The sequence below is a fragment of the Trichosurus vulpecula genome, chromosome 3 (assembly GCF_011100635.1).
Source record: "Trichosurus vulpecula isolate mTriVul1 chromosome 3, mTriVul1.pri, whole genome shotgun sequence".
Classification (NCBI taxonomy): Eukaryota; Metazoa; Chordata; class Mammalia; order Diprotodontia; family Phalangeridae; genus Trichosurus; species Trichosurus vulpecula.
The window spans coordinates 142,054,774-142,075,596 of record NC_050575.1 but is presented as its reverse complement, the minus strand read 5'-3'; the positions used below and the strand labels follow the sequence as shown (position 1 = coordinate 142,075,596).

The 20,823-nt window shown below is 39.5% G+C and overlaps 1 protein-coding gene across 1 annotated transcript; it reads right to left on the bottom strand.

The window, feature by feature from the left end:
- Positions 1-13,482: 13,482 nt before the first annotated feature.
- On the bottom strand, positions 13,483-20,347 carry LOC118844950 (cytochrome b-c1 complex subunit Rieske, mitochondrial). Its single transcript, XM_036752970.1, has 2 exons — positions 20,028-20,347; positions 13,483-14,307 (listed from the first exon to the last, which is right to left on the bottom strand). Exons 1-2 carry the CDS (start codon positions 20,239-20,241, stop codon positions 13,697-13,699), a joined length of 825 nt encoding a protein of 274 aa, XP_036608865.1. The 5' UTR covers positions 20,242-20,347; the 3' UTR covers positions 13,483-13,696.
- Positions 20,348-20,823: the final 476 nt, after the last annotated feature.

Genomic DNA, 20,823 nt, shown 5'->3' with positions numbered 1-20,823 from the left:
CAGGGATATAGCATCTTACATAGTATCTCACAAGTCACATTTAGTATTATCATCTCCTTTAAGGACTATTGGTGTAAATTGTCATAGTATTAATTTTTTCTATCATCTCTTCTAACCTTTATCCTCTACCTTCTACCCTACTGCCCTCAAAGCAGCTGGTGGTACAGTGGATAGAGTACTGGGCCTTGTGTCGGGAAGACCCAACTTCAAACCTAGCCTCAGCCATTTACTAGCTGACTGACCCTGGGCCCTGCCTCTATTTTCCAAACTATGAAATGGGAATAATAATTGCATCTACATCAGCGGGGTTTTGTGAGGATCAAATGAAACAATATTTATAAAGCACTTAGCACAGGGCTGGCAAATAGTGGGTACTTCCCTCCATCCTCCCCTACCCTACCCCTCCATGAGTCCCCTATACTTACAGACAGTTTTCACAGTTTACAAAGTGATTCCATAGGCATTCCTCATTTGGTGTTCACAACAACCTACTTTTCCTTAAACCAAGTAAAAGTGTATGTCTGAATGGATGTATGTGTGTGTGTGTGTGTCCATATGTATATAGGTATGTACATGTGTGTGTGCATGTCTGAGTGGATGTATGTGTTTTGTGCATATGTGTATATGTATATATACATATAGATGTGTGTCCATATGTATATATGTATGTACCTGTGTATGTGCGTGTGCATGTCTGAATGGATGTATATGTGTGTGCATATATGTATATGTATATATACATATAGATTGCGTGTGTGTCCATATGTATATATGTATGTACATGTGTATGTGTGTGTGCATGTCTGAATGGATATATGTGTGTATATGTATATGTGTATGTGTGTGTATATATGTGTGTGTCCATATGTATATATGTATGTATATGTGTATGTGTGTGCATATCTGAATGGATATATGTGCGTATGTATATATATATGTGTGTGTGTGTACATATATAATATGATCCTATTACTTTGTCAACTGTTCTGTAAACATTTAAGTACCTACTATGTGCTAAGCATTAGAACAAAGACCAAAATGGAAACATTCCTGACTTTAAGGAACTTATAACTTATTGGAAGAGACAATGGATACATAAAAAGTATATATAGAGAATAAATGCAAGCTATCTCTGGAAGGGAGGGAACTAGAAGCTTAAGGAATCATGTGGAAGCTGAAGCCTGAGGTGGAGAACTAGAAGTCCATTCCAGACTTGGGGGACAGCCAGTGCCAAGGCATGTATATGGGAGACAGAACACTTGTATGAGAAAGAGTAAAAGATTAGCTTGATTAGACTGTAGAATGTGTGAAGCGGAGTAATGAATAATGAAGCTGGAGTTAGACTGGTGCCAGGTGAAAGAATTTTAAAAACCAAACAAAAAAACTCATATCCTAGAGGCAAGATCAAGCCACTGGAATTAAATGAGAAAGGGAGTGACGTGGTCAGGCCAATAATTAAGGAAAACCACTGGAAGCTTGTTGAGGAATGTTAAAGGGTCCCTTGAATTTGTCTTTTTGAGTCGCCGTATTTTCCAGAAACACTTGTGTGGGATGACAACCACCAGAATCAAAAGTTAGGAGTCTGAGATCAGAAAAAGTTTTTATTCTTTCTCATGAGAAAGGGCACAACCCTCATTGCTCACGCAGCGGCAGCGGCAACCAGGGCATGACAGATGTGGAAGCAGGATTCTTTTGTCCTAATCCTAACCCTACCTCTAACTCCTGTCCTACCTCACCATTTGCTGGTGAGGGAAGCTCACAGTCTTCCTACTAAAGTCTAACTAATCGGCGCAAAGCAGTTTCTACCCTTCATTACCATAATTATTCATAACTAATGTGTACCCTATCAGAAGACTGTCTTTTACAAAACCTCATTATGCATTTCCGTCTACCAAATTTGGGGAAGACCAACCAGAAGGGGGCAGAAAATTAGTACCCTATCAGAAGATAGCAGTTTTACAAAACCTCATTAAGCATTTCCTTTTATCAAATTTGGGGATGACCAATCAGAAGAGGATTATTGAGGTTCAGTTTAGGTTTCCTTTCCTCATTTCAGGGAAATCATGTGTTTCCCAGGAAATGAAACTGAAACCTAACTAGCTGGAAAAGTGTACCAGAGAGAGAGAGATAAAGATGTAACAGTGTATTAGAGAGGCGAACGTCACTGCGAACCATCCCTCACACACTGGACCCAGAGCATGCAGGAGATCCTGAATGTGTCAAGGACAAAGTCCCTGCACCCTCTTCCCTCCCCTAAAAAACTGAGATAATTTGTTGTTTGCATCCCAAGCTGGACTCCCTGTGTGTCCTTGGGAGTCAAGACAGGTACCTGTCAGTCTGGGTTAGGCTGTGAAATTACTTGTGTGGCTGGGACTGTCGTAGATAAGAAGACCACCCTATCTTCATAGTCTAGTACAGGGGTGGGGAACCTGCAGCCTCCAAGCCACATGTGGCCTTCTAAGTCCTTGGATGCGGCCTTTTGGCTGAGTACAAGTTTTAGAGAACAAATCCTTTTATTGAGGGGATTTGTTCTCTGATGTTTGAATTCAGTCAAAGGGCCACACTTGAGGACCTGAAAAGCCAAACGTGGCCTCAAGGCCTCAGGTTCCCCCGCACCTTACAGAAGGGAAATGCAGCTTTTGCCATCAAGGCAAAACTCTTTGCCTTGAGGAGGGGTTTTGTCCTTTTCCCACTTTTACTGCACCTTTTCCTTCCCATGCCAAACCCCTTTAAAGGAGATTTATATTTTTTCCTCCTCTCTGTCCTACTGTCATAAAAATGCAAACTTCTGTATGGATTGTGAACTCTTTGGGTTCCACATGCATGTTCATTTCTCTTGTAATAAACCTAGTTTCTACGTAAGTTCCATGAAGTTGTGATTGCCTGATGACAAACTGAATATAGGATGGTTTGGAATGAAGTGAGATTTGAGACAGGGAAACCAATTAGGAGGCTATTGCAATTCTCAGGTGGAAAGGGATAAGGGCCTGAACTAAGGTGGTGGCTCTGTGTATAGCAATAAGGGGATGAATGTGAGAGAGCCTATGGAGGTTAAAAAAAAAAGAATTTTGCAGCTGATTGAACATGTAAGGTGAAGGAGGGTGAGGAATAAAAGATAACACTAACCTAGGTTATCTGGATAACCTAGGGAGAATAGAAGGATGCCAATACATTATAATGAAATAGGGAAATCAGTAAAGGAGAGGAATATGAGTTGTTTTGGTTAATGCCTATGGGACATCTAGTTTTACATGTTCTTGACATATAAATCTGAGAGTCATCTTCATGATGGGGTCACCAATTGAGTATAGAGATATGTATACAAGTGGGCTCTTATATGTATGTATGTATGTATGTATATGTATATACATACATATAAAATATAATATTGTATATCATACAAATCCTATTTTATCCAAATCTTAGGTTCTTGGTATTTTTTCATCTTCCTATTAATTTTTCTTTTTCCTTCACCTTATCTAATTTATCATCTTTTAACTCTTTTTGTTTGTAATGCATTTCCTTTTATGATCTAAGAGGGCTTAGTGCAGGCTTCCCCTCATACAACAATTATGTAAAACACCCTTGATTTTTGCAAGGGTATATGATAACTTCTCATTCAACAAAACAGTAAACTCTACCAGGCACCACCATTTTGCCTCAGCAAAGTGAGTGGTAAGGGCAAGTGACAAATATACCCTTTTCCTTAAATAATGTGATTTACGACATACAACCACACTGAGTGCCCATCAGCTCCTGAATTGCTGGAGCAATTGAGGTGGCTGGTAAAACTCTACTTCTTGGAGTTCTCTGCCTTGTTCTTTTGCTCTATAATCTTCCTTATGTCCATCAAACAACCTGTAATCCTCTTCTTTCTTAAAAGCTGAGAGTGAATTTAGTGTTTAAAAGTGTCAAAGGGACAGATTCTGGAGCCCATGAGCGAAAGTTTCCCCTCAGGCCACTGTAAGAGCACCCTGTGAGTGCTTTAACACTGCTGGTTCAGACATCAGCAATACAGAAAGTAAGGAAAAAAGGAGTAGATGGAATTACCCTTTCTCCCTTCTGCCAAACTCCCTAAACTCAGTGCCACTTATTTTCAACTGAACAGCAACTCAGGATTGATCACAATAAATGGGGACAAAAAATAAATATCTAAACTTATTTTAAATCCTTAGTATCATTTAATAATTGACTGCTATCAAGCTTAACAAAGGCAAATCACTTCATTCATTCAGTTGCACTGTTTTTCTTTCTCTTATAAAGTGATTAAACAATGGACATTTGGCAGCCTTTACTACCTCTTAAAATGCTCTCTCCTCCTACTGGCTAACCATAGGCATCACCTCCTTTAAGCTCCCCCTCTAGCCCCCACACTTCCAAGAAAGCCTTCCTTGTTTAACCACATCCCACTTTATCTCTCTTCAGCATTTGCACTTTCCTGTTTACTATATTGCTTTGAGCTTGCCGATTGTTGTCCTTCTTTCATAAGAGAAAGCTGGTTTTTCACTAGCTAGATTCTGAGCTACTTGAAGATCAGGACAATATCTTATCTTCCTTCCTTATCTGCCCATGGTGCCTAATATAAAGCACCACTATGCACAGTGAACATTCAGTCAATACCTATTTTGCTTTGTTTGGCTTGGTTTGATCTGGAGCTGTGATTTCATCTGTGTAGGGAATTCCAAATGTGAAAACGCAGTAACTAGTCTACATAGAGCCTTAGAGAACTGCTTTGGGCACTGAGAGGTTAAGTGGTAACTGGTCACACAGCTAGTATGTGTCAGTGGCAGAACTTGAACCCAGGTCTTCTTAACTTCAAGGCGAATGTCCCATGTATTTATACCATGCTGGCTTGCCAAATGCTGTTAAATAACTTTAAAATGCTAAGATTTAAAAGTTGCTACCATTAAATTTGGAAAAAAGAAATTGAAGCAAACTTGGCATGTTAACTATCAACTCAGATTTGTGAGGATTTCTGACTTTCAACACAAGTCCAATTAACCATATGACAAGTCACAGTTTTTGGCAATTATTTTTCTTCATGGCTGCCCATAAGAATGTGTGTGTGTGTGTGTATACACATATATTCAGACACACACATATATAGTGTTTATAGGTAGTATATAGAATGAGATACACACACATATAATACCTACTGTGCTAGAATTGGAAAAACAGATTAGATGAAATGTTGTTGACCTCCAGAATTTAATTAAATCTGTTAGGGGGATAACCCTATCTTCATCATCTTTTCCTGAAGTTTGCATTATAATCTTCACATCTGGATCAAAGTGGGCTTTGTGCAGTACAGGATTCATTGCTGAATGAACGTTTTGCTGGGAATAGAAATGTGTGTGTGTGTGTGTGTGTGTGTGTTTAATAACAAATAGTCGTCCTATTTTAAGAATAAATGGTGGGGGAAGAGAAGAAAATATGGTACCACTGTTGAATTCAGTTCCGTTTTGTTGTTGTTCAGTTATTCAGTTGTGTCTGATTCTTTGTGACCTTGTGGACCATAGAGTTCGGACGGTTTTCTTGGCAAATATACTGGAGTGATTGCTGTTTTTTTCTACAATGGGTTAAGGTGAACAGAAGTTAAGTGACTTGCCCAGGGCCACACAGCTAGTGAAGATGTGAGGCTACATTTGAATTCAGGTCTTCCTGACTCCAGGTCCGGCACTCTATCCACTGTGCCACCTATCTACCTCAGGTCAATTTAGGTGTTTTTAATTAATTATTATCCATTGAAACAAATTACCCTTCTATTTTCCATTTGTATCATACTTCATGTGAGTATTCAAAATGTTCCATTCTTGGTAGAAAAAAAAGTTGTGATATATGAATGTAATTAAATATTAATTACAATAAGAAATGACAAATTTGAAGGATTCAGAGAAACTTGGGGAATTTGAGTGAACTGATATGGAATAAAAAAGGGTAGAACATGGAGAACAGATGACACAATGACCACAAGAATGTAAGGGAAAACAACTTTGAAAGTTATAAGACGTCTGAGCGAGAGTGGTCAATCACTGTCTCAGAAAACTGATGAGTAAGCACGTCTCTTTCCTCTTGGCAGAGAAGTGAGGGATAGAGGTCCAGAATGAGACATACATTTTCAGATAAAACTAACATGTGAATGCATTTTGCTTGACTATTTGTTACAAGGGAGAGCTTCTGGTGGTGGTGAGGGGTGTAAAGGAGTAGGGACTGATAGAGATAAAAAAGAAACATTTTCAGTAAATATTTAAAACACACAAGAAAAATGCAGAGGAAGACACAAACAGGACAACTATGTTACTACTTTGTTAAATTTACCTTGAAAAATATTACATGACAATGAATGAATGAAGAATTAATCAAAAAATAAAACATTTACGGACATAAATTGTTTCATACATATTTCTTTTTAGTTATTTGTATCTGAAATTGTTTATTGATTACATTTATAATAAGAAAAAATTTTAAATCTGTTTTCTGGGGTTTTCTGAAGATTTTAAATTTGTGAGTTACAGATTAAAGGCTGAACATACCTCAACCAAAACCAATGTTTTCTATGATAAATGTATTTTCTAAATATTATTTGATTGCTATGTTGGTGTACCTCATAATTTTTTGAAACATGTAAGGTTAGGTAAATTAAAATGTGCAAATTGGATCCTATTTAAAATGCTGTGGAGGAGGGGAGAAAGTGAATCAGTTTTAAAATGTTTTTGAGGTGTTGGCTATTTAAAGTATGTGAACTCTTCTATAATGCAAAGAACCCTTTTAGAGCAAACCTTAATTCTTCTGTTGCCTATGAAAGAGAGAATAAGGAAGAAAGATCCCAGTATCATAGGGTTTTGTGTTTTTGTTGCTAGATTGGGTCTCCATCTTGATCAGACCTGATCTTTTTTTTTTTTGTCATCTACATTAACTTTTTCTAATTTATTTTTTATTTTTAGTTTACAATACTCAGTTCCGCAAGTTTTTGAGTTGCAAATTTTCTGCCCCTCCAATCAGGCTTGATCTTGCTGCACCTAGACCTGTAATCTGCTCCATTTTTCAGACATGGGCTGGTTTGTCCTTCCTTAGGTAGATCGGGAGGGACAACCAGATGGTGCAGTGGATAAAGCACCAAGCCTGGAGTCAGAAAGATATAACTTCCTGAGTTCAAATCTGGTCTCAGACACTTACTAGCTGTGTGACCCTGGGCAAGTCACTTTACCGTTTACCTTAGTTTCTTCATCGGTAAAATGGGCTGGAGAAGAAAGTGGAAAACTACTCTAGTACCTTTGCCAAGAAAACCCCAGTGGGCTTGTGAAGAGGTGGACACAACTGAAATGACTAAATAATAAGCAGACAGACTGACATTCCACCCCACCACGGTGTGGAAGTGGGGAGGACATTAGAGCTAGATACCCAAATGACTTAGCTAGTCTATATCCACTCAGAATACCACAGCTCAAATAATCTACCAGCTTCAGGATCCACAGTAGAAAAGATTACAAGACTGGCCCACCATGCTGACACACCAGGATCAGCAGCTGGAGCCCAGTTGACCCAGAGCCCATGAATTTGTTTTAATATTTTGATAACTGTTTTTCAATATAATTGGTTTCTTTTGTAATTCTATGTATTTAAGGTTGTTCTGAGGAGTCCATAAGCTTTGCCAGATTGTCAAAGTGGTCCATGACACAAAACAGGTTAAGGGTCTGTGAGAGAAGTGGAAGCCATGAAAACCAAGAAAATGGCAGGAAAAAAAGTGAAGACTTCAGAGTCGTGCAGGTTAGACAGTAGTTAATCTGAGAGAGTCACTTAAAGAGGTTTTCACATGAAAGTAATTTTTTCAATTAGGTGGTCAATGTTTTGTTCGTCTTTTTAAATATATCTGAAAAGTCTTTTCCCTATGCCATGCCATTTTTTACTTTTGCAAATAATCTTAATCAGATAAGTAAGACAGAAGCCAGATGGATTCAGTCTGCTGCACTCAAATTGGCCCCAACTTAGGATAATAGCAGTGTCAAAATGAAAAGGGTAGTTCATTACTGTAGGTTTTCAGTTCAGTGGGCCTTATTTTTGTCATTATCAAACAAGTATTATAAAAATACTGTTAGAAATCCTTCAAAAATTAATTGCAACCTTGTCCTATAAACGAAAGATTTCCAAGCTATGATAATCTATTTTGTACTAATTTGTAGCAGCAAGCACTTGAGAAAAATCTTATTTGTTGTTGATTTGGGGGTCATTTAAGTCCACAGGGCAGGAGCAACCCTGCCTTCGTATCCTCTGCAACACAACAGTTGGAGTACTCGAAGTATCCAATAAATAATAGCTAATAGAAAGGCAGAGAAAATTGTCACAAATCCTTCCTGTCACAAAAAAAGGATCTGATTTTATCCATTTACCACACTATCTCAAAGAAGCAGTCATCTCCTGAGTTCTTGGATTTATTTGGACAGAGTTCTCTTCTCATTTCTAAGACAGGAAATGAACAGAGAAAGGCTGAAAGGATAAAAATAATGACTATCACTCTTTGTATTTGAAGATATTGGAAACAGGACATTAATGAGCCTTTTGACACTAAAATTCTTTGAAAGTTAAACTAAAAGTTGGAAGAATTCATAATGAAAGGAATGAAAATAATTCAAATTTCAGCAATTTAAGCTCCTATAATATGAGTTCATAATTTATTGTAATTTTTTTTCCTAAAAATGATACCAAAGTTTAAATCAGAAATACCTTCCTTCAACCTAAAGGCCCCAGAACATGGCAAAGATTACACACAAATTACATTAATATTCTAATCTTGAAAATGTTAGGCCCGCTATTTGTAAAGAAGGCCTAATAACACTATCCTTACAAAGACAATCATCTCTTATTTTCTCAAAAAGCTATATCTTGAGCAATATACAAATAAAATGGAAATTAATTAGCATGAATGACTAAAATAGTGGCAGTGCCAGAGAAGGGGGTTTATTTGAAAGTTTTATACAGTAGAACCTCAGTTTACGAATTTAATTCATTCTGAGATTCTGTTCATCGTGTGATTTGCTCCTATTGCAAAGCGAATTTTCCCATAGGAAATAATGTAAAGTTGGATATTCAGTACCACATCCCCAAAAATACTCATATAAAAATAATTATTTATAATTTTAAGCAAGTTTTTTGTCCCTAATGCACCTGAAATATAATAGCAATGATTAGTACAAAATATAAACCGAAAATAAAACTTTTTTCTTTCGAGGCTGTGACTAACAAGCAGATTTTTGAGGGATCTTTGTACATTTAAACCATTGAGAGTCGCCTGGCTCTAAACACACATTTTTGGTCTTTAAAGTGACAAAAGGAAGAAAAAAAAAACCCCAAATCCCACATCTGTTCTCTTTACCTGGCTGTGACACCTTAGAGCGCCAAGCTGGTCTGCATGCCTGGCGTGGAGGCCCCAATGGGCAGGGGCTGGAGTGGAAGACCAGGTCATGTAGGCAGGCAGGGCAGCAGCAAGGGTGGAGGGGGGAGCTCCTGCCCCAACTCTGAGGGCAGGAAGGAGGTGAAGTAATGGGGGTTGTGGTGGGGCGGCCAGGAGGGTCAGGCCATGGCCAGTAGAGGCCTTAGGCTTAGCAAGGAGTGGGGCCCGAAAACAGAGGAGGGGGGCTGCGAACGGGGGAGGGGGTGTCCTCTTCAAAGCAGCAGCTGCAATGTGTTCAAGCAGGTCCCCTTCTGGCCCGTGGATCTAAGCTAACTTGGTATTCTGAATCAGGAATAAACACATTCAGAGTGGGTGAGGGAAGCCCTCCCCACCAGGCATCAAGCTCTCCGAACCACTTCCCCTGGTCCAGGCCAGAGCTATTGCTTGGAAGGGGAATCACTTTCCATGAGAACATTGTGAATTTCGTGGGGAGTGCTCTCCCTTATGCTAGTTTCACTAAAAGGAAGATCAACATTACTGCCTTCACTTATTTTTCGGTTTTAGAATCACTTTGATGTTTTGACTCACTGATGTTTTTTTCAAGCCCAAACATGATGTTCGTACTGCACATTTTTGTTGGTCCTGCAAGACAAATTTTTCGAAAAATTTTTGCTTGTTCAGTGAAGCATATGTAAACGAGGTTACTCCATAGACTGAGGTTCTACTCTAAAGGGAAAATCAATAGATCTTGGCTACATATTGGAAATGGGGGTGGTGATAGTGAGGAGTCAAGCATAACACCTAGGTTGTGAATCTGGATGACTGAGAGGATGTTGGTACCCTGGACAGTAACAGAAAAGTTTGGAAGGGGGAGGATTTTTGGATATGTTGAGTTTAAGATGTCTATGAGACATCAGGTTCTGGATGTCCAATAGTCAGTTAGAGACGTGATAATGGAGATCGTTAGAGAGGTCAGGACTAGGTAAGTAGATATGAGAATCATAACTGAATCCATGGGAGCTGATAAGATTACCAAGCGCAATATTGTAAACAGGGAGAAAAGGGCCCAGGACAGAGCCCAATGAGACACTTATGGTTAGTAGGCCTGATCTGGAGTAGGGGTGAGGAACCTGTGGCCTTGAGGCCATATGTGGCCCGCTAGGTCCTCAAGTGCAGCCCTTTGAATCCAAACTTCACAGAATACCCTTAATAAAAAGATTTGTTCTGTAAAACTTGTACTGTCAAAAGGCTGCACCAAGGACCTAGAAGGCCACATGTGGCCTTGAGGTTGTAGGTTCCTCACCCCTGATTTGGAGGAAGATGCAGCAAAGGAGACTGAGGAGGGGTTAGATAGGTAAGAGAAGACCAAGGAAAGAATAATATCATGAAAACCTCAAGAGAAGAGAGTATCAAGGAGAGGAGGGCAATTGATAGTGTCAAAGACTGCAGAGAGGTCAACAATGATGAGGACTGAGAAGAGGCCATTAGATTTGGCAGTTGAGAGATGATTGGTAACTGGAGAGTTCAGTTTCTGTGGAATAAAGTAGAATGCCAGACTTTAAGGGGTTAAAAAGGGACTAAGAGGAAAGAAAGTGGAGGTATTTTTTTGTAGACATTCTTAAGGAATTTAGTTGCAATAATCAGGAAACATGGGATGATAGTTGTCTGGGATAGAAGGATCAATAAAGGTTTTTTTGAGGATGGAGCAGATATGGACATGTTTGTAGGCAGTGTGGGAGCAGCCAACACACAGCGAGAGACTGAAGGTATGAGAAAGGAGATAAGAGGGGGCAAACTGCTGGAGATGGAATTGAATGGGATCACTTGTGCATGTAGAGGGCTTGCCTTGGCAAGAAAGGCCCCCTACTGTGAGATGAGTGAAGGAAGAGATTGTGGCAGAAAGCATCTACACAATGTGTGATGACAAAGAGGGGAGAAGTAGGAGCTCAGTGAACGGTTTTTGTTTTTTCAGTAAAGTATACGGCAAGATTCTCAGCTGGAAGGGTAGGGAGAGAGCCATGGGAAGTTTCGGAAGATGAAAAAAAAAATTTGGAAGAGCCATTGTGGTGAGATTGAGTCAATTTGGTAGAAGTAAAAGGATTGCCTTGCAATAGTGAGAGGCTACTGAGGTTATGTGTAACATTTGTAAGCTCTTTGATAGTGGGGACCATTTTAATGTTCTTTATATTCCCAGTGCTTGACACAATGTAGGTGCTTAATAGATATCTGCTGATTGAAGGACTGCAGTAATGACTGGAAAAATTGACTGGAGACAGACTGTAGGGAGCCTTAAATGCTAAAGAATTTTATTAAAGGTGATTAAGAGTCACCAGCACTTTCCAAACAGGAAAGTGACATGTTAAAAATATGATTTTGGCAATTATGTGGAGGACGAGTTGGAAATGAGACTGGATGTAAGGAGACTGAGTAAGTTATTAAGGCATTCCAAGGCAGAGGTGATAGAGGTCTAAATTAGGATTGTGACCTTGAGTCACAAAGGGGATATGAGCTATCAGATCTAAAATGTTTAAGATGTGGAGACTGATTTTATATGGGGGATGCAAGAGTGGGAAGTCTCAAAAACAACTTTTGAGTTTTACCAATCTCGCTGATTGCGAAGATGGTGGTACCCACAATAGAAAAAGGCAAATTTGGAAGCAAATAGTTCTGTCTGGGGCATGTAGAATTAAGTGCTTTACTCACAACATGCTAGTGTTACTAGTATTGGCCACATTTTATAGATGAGGAAACTAAGGCTCAGCTAGGTTATAATTATGTGCTCTTATCAAATCTATAGTATGTCAACTTGTCCTTTGGTTGTCTTAGGTCTTTTTAAAACAAGTAAGAGTTGAATGGATTTATCTGTCACAATTTACTTTTCTCCGGTGGCAAATATCTTGGGGGTAAAAACTAGATCTTACCCAAGTGTAGCAGCCATTCACAGGCCAAATCCCACTGCTCATTTCCTAATCTAGGATGGTTCTTCCCTCAGTATGTAGCTCCTCACTCCCAAGAAGGCTTACTATACTGGGGTCAAACAATGCAGACACCTGATCACTTTGGCACATTAAATCTCAGAATTACTGACATTGAGCAATCCACCAGCCTCAACATTGCTAGCAGCAGTGATTATAAGAATCCAACAACACAAGTGGTTTTCCAATGGCAAAATTCACAATATCGTAGAAATAGGTAGATTCCACTGAAGTGGGGCAACATTAACATAATTTTCCTGTTGCTTCTTCCACACCTTTCCTAAAGTGCCATTGAATCCCTAACCCATGGTTAGGGATCAAAGAACCCTGACACGCTACATAAACATCAGCTTTCAATTTCTTTCAGAACATCCTTGGATAATACATAAATTGACAATGAACATTTTTTTTAAAATATACTGCACTATAATTTTAGGGTCAGTGAAACAAAGCAAAACAATTTTTTAAGTTTTAGTGTCCTTTATACGGAATAGGTGCCATTAGGCTTACTAAAAATCAGGAATACTTTTTTTAATGTCCTATTTGATGTTTTTTACCTGTAAGTCTTCCTGATGTTTATTTTACTGAGTATTTGATATGCCTGTATTATATAATTCATAACAACACATTGAGTTAACAAATACATAAACCAGAGATTGTTGGGACTAAGGTAGGTAAAGGCTTCAAAGAAGGGGAAGATAGGAAGAAAGTCAAGGAAGCAAAGCAGTAAGGTGACTGGAGCATAGCTGGTTGGAGAACTGTGCTACCAAGAATCCTGCTCCCCTAGGTGGACAGGAGGCTGGTATTCAATCAACTGTCCTGATGTAGTCTAGCATGGTTTAGAATACTGACTTTGCAGTCAAAAAACTTGGATTCTAGGCCTAAGCGCTGACACTAGTTCATGGGATGACCTTCTGGGTCTCTGTAAAATGAGGGGTTCAGATTAAACAAATTTTGAATCTACCTTAGTTCCAACATTTAATATTTCTTCTTGTAGGTAAATATTAAAGGCAGAGAATAGGTGAAAAAGTAGTATTTTTCTGCACAAGAAGGATAATACACCCCTTTCATATTCCTGTCTGTCAAAGCTGTCAAAGAAAAAAAAATCTTACAAGTAGATGATAGGAGCACAGTGTTTAATAATGGCTTTATTAAAAGCAAACACTTGAAAGTATTCAGTATTTAATTCAGACCAATGTGTTTCAATACATTATCAGAAATACTTAAATCTCTCACACTAACCAATTTGAAGTATATTAGGATGTTTCTCAAGAACTCTTCTGAAGTTACATGAAACAAATCTGTAGGGAACTTGTGACTTGAGTCCAGTACTTTAACCAACTATGACTAGATCATCACCGGTGAATTCATATGCTGGAACCTCAAGGTTGAGTGGAGCAGGCCCTTTTCTGATTCTGCCAGATGCATCATAGTGTGACCCATGACAAGGACAGTAATAACCACCAAAATCACCTGCATTTGCAATGGGTACACAACCAAGATGGGTACAGACACCTATCAGTATGACCCATTCCGGCTTCTTTACGCGGTCTAAATCATGTTGCGGGTCTCTCAACTGTGACAAATCCACGGTGGCTTCTTGATCTATTTCCTTCTGGGTTCTATGACGTACAAACAGAGGCTTTCCTCTCCATTTCAAAGCTATGTTCTTGCCTTCAGGAATATCTGACAGCTTGATTTCAATTTTTGACATGGCCAACACATCAGCAGAAGCACTCATGCTGGAGACAAATTGGGAGACGGCATTCTTGGCAGCATATGCAACACCTACAGTTGTAGTTGCAGTTATCAAATAAGAGAAGCCTTTTCTACTTTCACTGCTATCTTTTGAAGATTTTTTGCTATCTAACACATCTGCTCGACGGTAGGCAGAGAAGTCAGGAACTTTGACGTCTGTATGGGAGTATCGAACAGAAGCAGGAGCTGCAAAACAGAGGGTTATAAGAACAAAGTCAGATAAACACCTTAAAAGGTCTGTGTGCCTGTATGCACATATGTATGTAATACATATTACACACATATGCGTATATGCCTGTGAAATATTCAAGCAAAAATTAAACATTTTGAAAATTACAAAACAATCTGTTAATATAAAAATAGTCAAAGCAGGAGCAAAGCCAGCATATGAAATAGCATAAATTGGGTGAAGTTCATTTATATATTGGTATACAAGTTAACTCACAAATTATTTGTTAACTGATCTAGCTGAGGACTACTGATTCAGGTCCATAATGTCTGCAGAAAAATGAGTACATGGGACATGAATTTGAACAGCCTTGTGAAATGAAATATTTCAGATTCTAAAAATTCAGTTTGCTAGCCACTCACATCCACCCTCCAGTACTGAACGCTTCTTTAGCTTTATAATGCAAATTGTGAAATCTATATTCCTATCAAGGTCAATCTATGTGTTTTCTAAAAGTGCACATAAAACTGCTAAGAATTCTTGAGGTGTTATTTTCAAGAAGAGAAAAAGGTACCCTATGAATACAATTTTATAAGAAATTGAAGGGTTTTTCTTTTATTTTTTAAAAGCATTCTAGGATAATTTTCCTTGTAACAAAGGTCCATATTTTTAACACCAATATGCTTCCAATGTTGTTGTATGGCAGCAAGTTATGAAAACACCCTGTAGTCTCCAAAGAAATGCAAATTGGGGAAAACCTAAAGGGCAAATATGAGGCCCCAGGTGGACATTAGCAGGCTATAATACTTTATAAACAAGGAATTAATTACAAGAAGCAATGTAAAGGATATCAAAGAAATGTAAAAATGAAAGATGCACCAATATTGTGGCAAGAACGAGAAATGTGGATGCCAAGAAAATGACTCCCAACCATGTTGGGTGGACCCCCACGGAGAATTTAAGGGCAGCAATGGACAAAATGTGCACAGGATGGGCAGGCATAAATGAGACTTTGGAGCCACCAGAGTATTGTAAGACAGGAATTAGTGCCACTTTAACTTCAAATATAATCAATGATGGGTGAAGTAGGAAGAGCCTCATCAAAAACAGGCAACTTGTCAGGGTCAAAAGAAATCTTCAAGTGGGCTATCATCTCATTTGATGTAAGAAAACTCTCTGGTAGCTTCATCATTAACGGATTACTAGTGTGTACACATTATTTTAGGAGCTAGTAAATGGTTAAAACGCCAAGAATTTTAACAGGAAATTTTTAACTCAAATATTACTGTGAAACAAGTTTTGATGAAAAAGTTATTGGTGCCATTTTCAAACATGTTTAAGAAAAAGTGAAGCTTTTGGCAGGTTCTATAAAATAAAATTTTAAATCCTACTAAGTCTATTCAGTCACTTTTGTTTACAAAAAGGGTTTTGTTTCCAAAGACTGCTGAGTTTAAAAAAAGAAAAGATTGTAAGTTCAAATTCTGATTCTGACACTTACTATATATGATCTCAAACAAGTTATCTAACCTTCCTGGGCCTGACCTGTAAAAGAAGGGAGTTGGCTTCTATGCCCTAAGTTCTACTCATAAAAATTATTTTCCTTTCCATCACAAATTTTCTATGCCAGAATTCATACCAATTCAGTTCACAAGGAATTTCAACTACTTTCCCTCTAGTTCCCAAGAATGATAACTATATGCAAATCATAAAAAGTTACCTATAATGGTAGCTAGTGAAATTAATGAGATCTACATAAAAATACCTCTGCACTTTTCCAGATGGAGGCATGTGGGCAAATTACCGAATAAGAAAAGCCATCCTAAAATTATTCTCAGTCAGGTGGGATCAATTATATGATTTATATAGCTCTAGTGAAAATGGCTACTAAGCCTGGTCAATCTGTTTAATATCACTTAGATATTAAAGAAGGCAAGCCTGGAATAGGGGACAGAAAGCCAATCTTAGAAGATCTATGTTCAAATCTCCCCACCCCCTTTAGACCATAAAACCTCTGACCCTGGACAAGTCACTTAACCTGTCAGAGGCCTCACCAATTCTCAAAGACTACAATTTATAGAGAAGCTACCAATGTACACTAATAGAGGGAGTTTCCTTGACACCAATTTTTTACTGGAAGTTATGTAGGGCCAATGAAATAACAGGTCCAGATCAAAAGAAAAAAAAATCACTTAAGTTATTTCTCCTAACAGAAGACAGGAAAAAAAAAAGCTCGTATAATAAAACAAAAGAAACCATCAGGACTTTGAAATAGACACTTCTGGATTAAAATCACTTTAACTAATCAACTGACCTTGCTCATATAACAATAGCTAGAGAAAAGTGAATGAATCTGGCATAAATTAGGCACAGATCAACATTTTAAATCATTTATCAAGATAAATTCCAAATGGATACAAGACTTAGCTATAAAAGGTGACCTGAGAAGCAAATCCAAAGAGCAAGGACAAAAATCACTTTTCCAATCTATGGATGGGGGAGAGATGACTACAGAAGATGAGACACTTTTGATTATATAAAATTAAAGTTTTTGCACAAACAGAAACCAATGCAGTTAAAATCTGAAGGGAAACAGGTTAACTAATAAAATAACCTTAGAGAAAGTTTCTTTGAAAAAGGTCTCATATTCAAGATATAAGAATCTGATTCAAATTTCTAAGAATACATTCCTCACTAGCTACATATATAGTCAAGGAAATAAAGACAGCTTTGGAAGGAAGAATCTAAGCTTTAAACAATGTATTTCAAAAATGTTAAAATCACTAATGATTAAAGAAATGCAAATCTGAGGTTTCATTCATTTTCATCATGCTGGTAAAGATAACAAAAGAGGAAAATGACCACTGTTGGAGGGACAGTGGGAAGACAGGTACACTAAAGCAACATTGGTGGAGTTGTGAATAGATCTTGCCATTAAGCAAAGCAACATGGAATTAAGCCCATGAAGCACCTTTGGCTCAGCTATCCCAGTCCTAGCCCTGTACCTTGAAAAGATCAAAGAAAGAGGAAAAGGACCCATATGTATGAAATATCTATAACATATTTTACAGTGGCAAATAAAACAACAAAAAAACCCCTGTAAACTTACAAAGAGGGTGTTCATCTGTTCAGAAACAGCTAAACAAATTATGACATATGAATACAGTGCCATAAGAAATGAAGAAAAAGACAATTTCAGAAGAAACTGGGAAGACCTCTAAGAATAAATGTATGGTGAAGTAAACACAACAAGTGGAGCAATTTACACAACTATATCATAAAGAGAAACAATTCAAAGTGCTGAGCCTGGAGTCAGAAAGACCTGAATTCAAATTTGGTCTCAGATACTTATTAGCTGTGTGATCCTGGGCAAACCCTGTTTGTCTCAGTTTCCTTATATGTAAAATGAGCTGAAGAAGGAAAAGGCAAACTACTCCAGTATCTTTGCCCAAGAAAACCCCAGAAGGGGTCATGAAGAGTCAAGACACAATTGAAAAACGACTCAACAACAACAAACCATGATTTCAGAAGATGGAAGATGAAGTACACTAACCACTTCCTGCCAGAGATGATGGACTAAAGAACAAGAGATATATTTCTGGACATGATCAACATGGGCACCTGTTTTCCTTGACTATTTATTATGGTTTTCCATTCCTTTTATTTCAATTGTCCCTCTGGTGGTGGGGGGGTTTCCTTATTAGTCAGAAAAATTATTTTTTAAAATAAGTGACTAAAAGGTTTCCTCGTTTGAATTAAAAGAAAGTTAACTCAGGATTCCACTTATTTTAACTAGCAAGCTACATTTTCGCGTAGAATACAAGAAGTCTGGAAAATCTGGTAATTACAGACATAGTTCTTGCCTTCGAAATTCAAACTCTAAGATATTTTAACTATATGCTTTAGCTGTGACTCAAAAGTGGCAAAGTATAACATTCCTAGATTCAGTTTCAACTTAAAAGACAAAACAAGATACTATGGAAAAGCCACCAGTATGTAGAAGTACTTCTTTAAATTATGCAAAAAGACGATGTACTCTTAGCTTCACCTGCACCCAGCACTAGGGGTAGAATATTAAAGTTAGTGTTTGGCTGTTTTCCCCTAAGTCAAGATTTTCACCACTGTCAGGACACACCTCTCATTCCAGTTATATCAAGGAATCTGTTTTCCAACTACACTGTGGGGTGGAAAGAAAAGGTATAAACGACAGAAAAAAGTCACAACCTCTGACCCTGCTTACTACTCATATGTTGTGGAGATGATAATGCTTGACCCACAGAGATGTCACGATGATCAAAACATGATAAAAATACTTTGTAAATTCTGAATTGCTTTTTGAAAGTAACCTATCAAGTCATCTGCAATACTGGAGGAAGTAGGTAAGTTGAAGTTGTAAAAGTATTAAGTATACATATTGCAAGTTGGAGGCTTCACTGATAGAGGATACTGACTAGGTCTTTTTTTTTTCCATCACTTATTTCCAACAAAGTACATAAAATAAAAAAGCCCCCTTTAATGGCTAAACTTTCATAGATGCTCTTTCATTTTTTCCCCTATCCTTCCACCGATATTTTCTATCCTTCTTGCACATTTGGGGTAAACGACAATGAAGAAATGTTTTATGCACCAAGATGTCATGTGACTTTGAACAAGTTAAGTAGTTTAACCTCTCTGGACCTCAGTAGCCCTCTGTGTAAAAAGAGGGTAGCTGGTAACCTGAGCTTTAAGGGTCCATTCTATGGATATATGTCTTGAGAGGGCAGATGTCAATGGGTTCCAGGACTCATTTCCTACAAGGTCTATCTGTGCTATGTATCTCCTAACTGCCAAAGGGCCACAAGCTCTCTCCACCAGTGAGTAATCCAAGTGCATCTAGAGGACCATCCAAGATGCCCTCTAACGTCCCATCCCTACGTTAACATATTAGGAACCTTAGAGATCACCTAGGTAGTAGGGTCACTGCCCTGAACCCAACTTCCTCTTGGAAGATGTAATGAACTCAAAATATGGAACGCTGGATTTAATATGGCAGGAACTGGTCGCCAACATAGCTCTGCTACACACTCACTACGGGACTGTGGCCAGCACTGTGTAATGGAAGGAGCACTCACTCGAAAGTCCTGGATTCAAATCTTGCTACAAGCTTACTCCCAGTGTGACCTTGAGCAAATCACTTAACCTGGCTGGGCCTCAGTCTCATTATTAAAGGACATGGTACCCAAGGGCCCTTCTAGTGCTAGCATCCTATGCTGTCACTTCACCTCCTGGGACTTCAGTTTCCTTACCCGTAAAAAGAATATTTAATACCCTCACTATCTAAAGGGCTGTGGAGGTACAGGAGATAATGTACCCAAGTATCTTGTTGTTTTTAGAACTTTAAAACCTAAAAGTGAGCTACTATTCCCTACCTACAGACACAAGGCGGCTCACTCCAAGTTTCAGAGTGAGGGTGGGGAGGTCACCTGTCGGCGTGGTTCAAGGACAGGGCATGGCCGCTCTCTACCCCCGGGACTGTTGGGACGCCCCTTCCCCACCCCCAGCCCCCTCAGCCTTCACTCGGCCTGGGCGCCCCTCAATTCCGGAAATGGGGGTTCCGGGCCCCGGAAACAGCCATCCGGCCCCCTCCCTCGGCCCGCAGGATGTCCAGGCCCCACCGGGAAGCCCTTCCACCGGCTGCAGAAGCAGCGGCCCGGTTCGGCGCGGCCTCTTTGCTCTCATCTCCTCCCTGCCCCCCACTCACAGAAGAGGCTGACTCTGGCGACAAGCTGCCGGCGGGCGGCCTGGCCGGCCAGAGACTCCTGGCACAGGAGGGACCGCTTCGCATCCAACACGGGAGGCTCCGGGGCGGGCACCACCGAGGCCTGCACCAGCGGCCGCAGGGGACCCACCACCGTGCGAGACGTGGCTGACAGGACGGGGGCGAAAGGGCCCGAACGAGCGGCAACCGACAACATGGCGAAGGCTTAGTTCACCCCCGAGCCGGTCACTAGGACGACCTTTCCCGAGCTGCGCAGGCGCCAAGAAGCAGCCGTGCGCGTGGCGTCATCACGCCAGTATCGCGCGCTGCACTCCGGGTTCGGCTATAAAAGGCGCTGCGCTGACGCGGGTGTTCTAAAAGCACCTGTGAGCGCGCAGGGGGCGGGGCTTCCTCCCTCACCTGCCTGTCTGTCCTCCGGCTGATTCTGCGCTTCACCTGTGACTGAGCGACTAATCCTCCCCGCCCCTTTTCTCATCAAATAACTTCTTGTGAAGCTGAATACAACTTGTTATAACCGTTAAACGCCTGGTTGTCCGACAATTCATCTACCACCGATGATTATTAGCCATCTGGACACAGAGAAATCTTGGATGTTAGACTCGATTATCGTGTCTTTGGCACGGGGCTATTTCCAGATGACTTGTTTATTTATCTGATGCCTGATATCCTCAGAAGTTGTTACTTCGTTAAAGTAGCGCTCCAGGGGTAAAAATGAAAAATTGGTTTACTTTTCTGTTCCTAAAATACTTCACCCTAGCTAGGGCCTTGGTGAGAGCTA

What these genes read in the sequence shown, in the direction of transcription:
- LOC118844950 (XM_036752970.1), bottom strand. Translation starts at nt 20,241, where the DNA reads ATGTTGTCGGTTGCCGCTCGTTCGGGCCCTTTCGCCCCCGTCCTGTCA. An exon ending in CGCCAGAGTCAGCCTCTTCT is followed by an intron (nt 14,308 to 20,027) that starts GTGAGTGGGGGG and finishes TCTGTTTTGCAG; the next exon opens with CTCCTGCTTCTGTTCGATAC.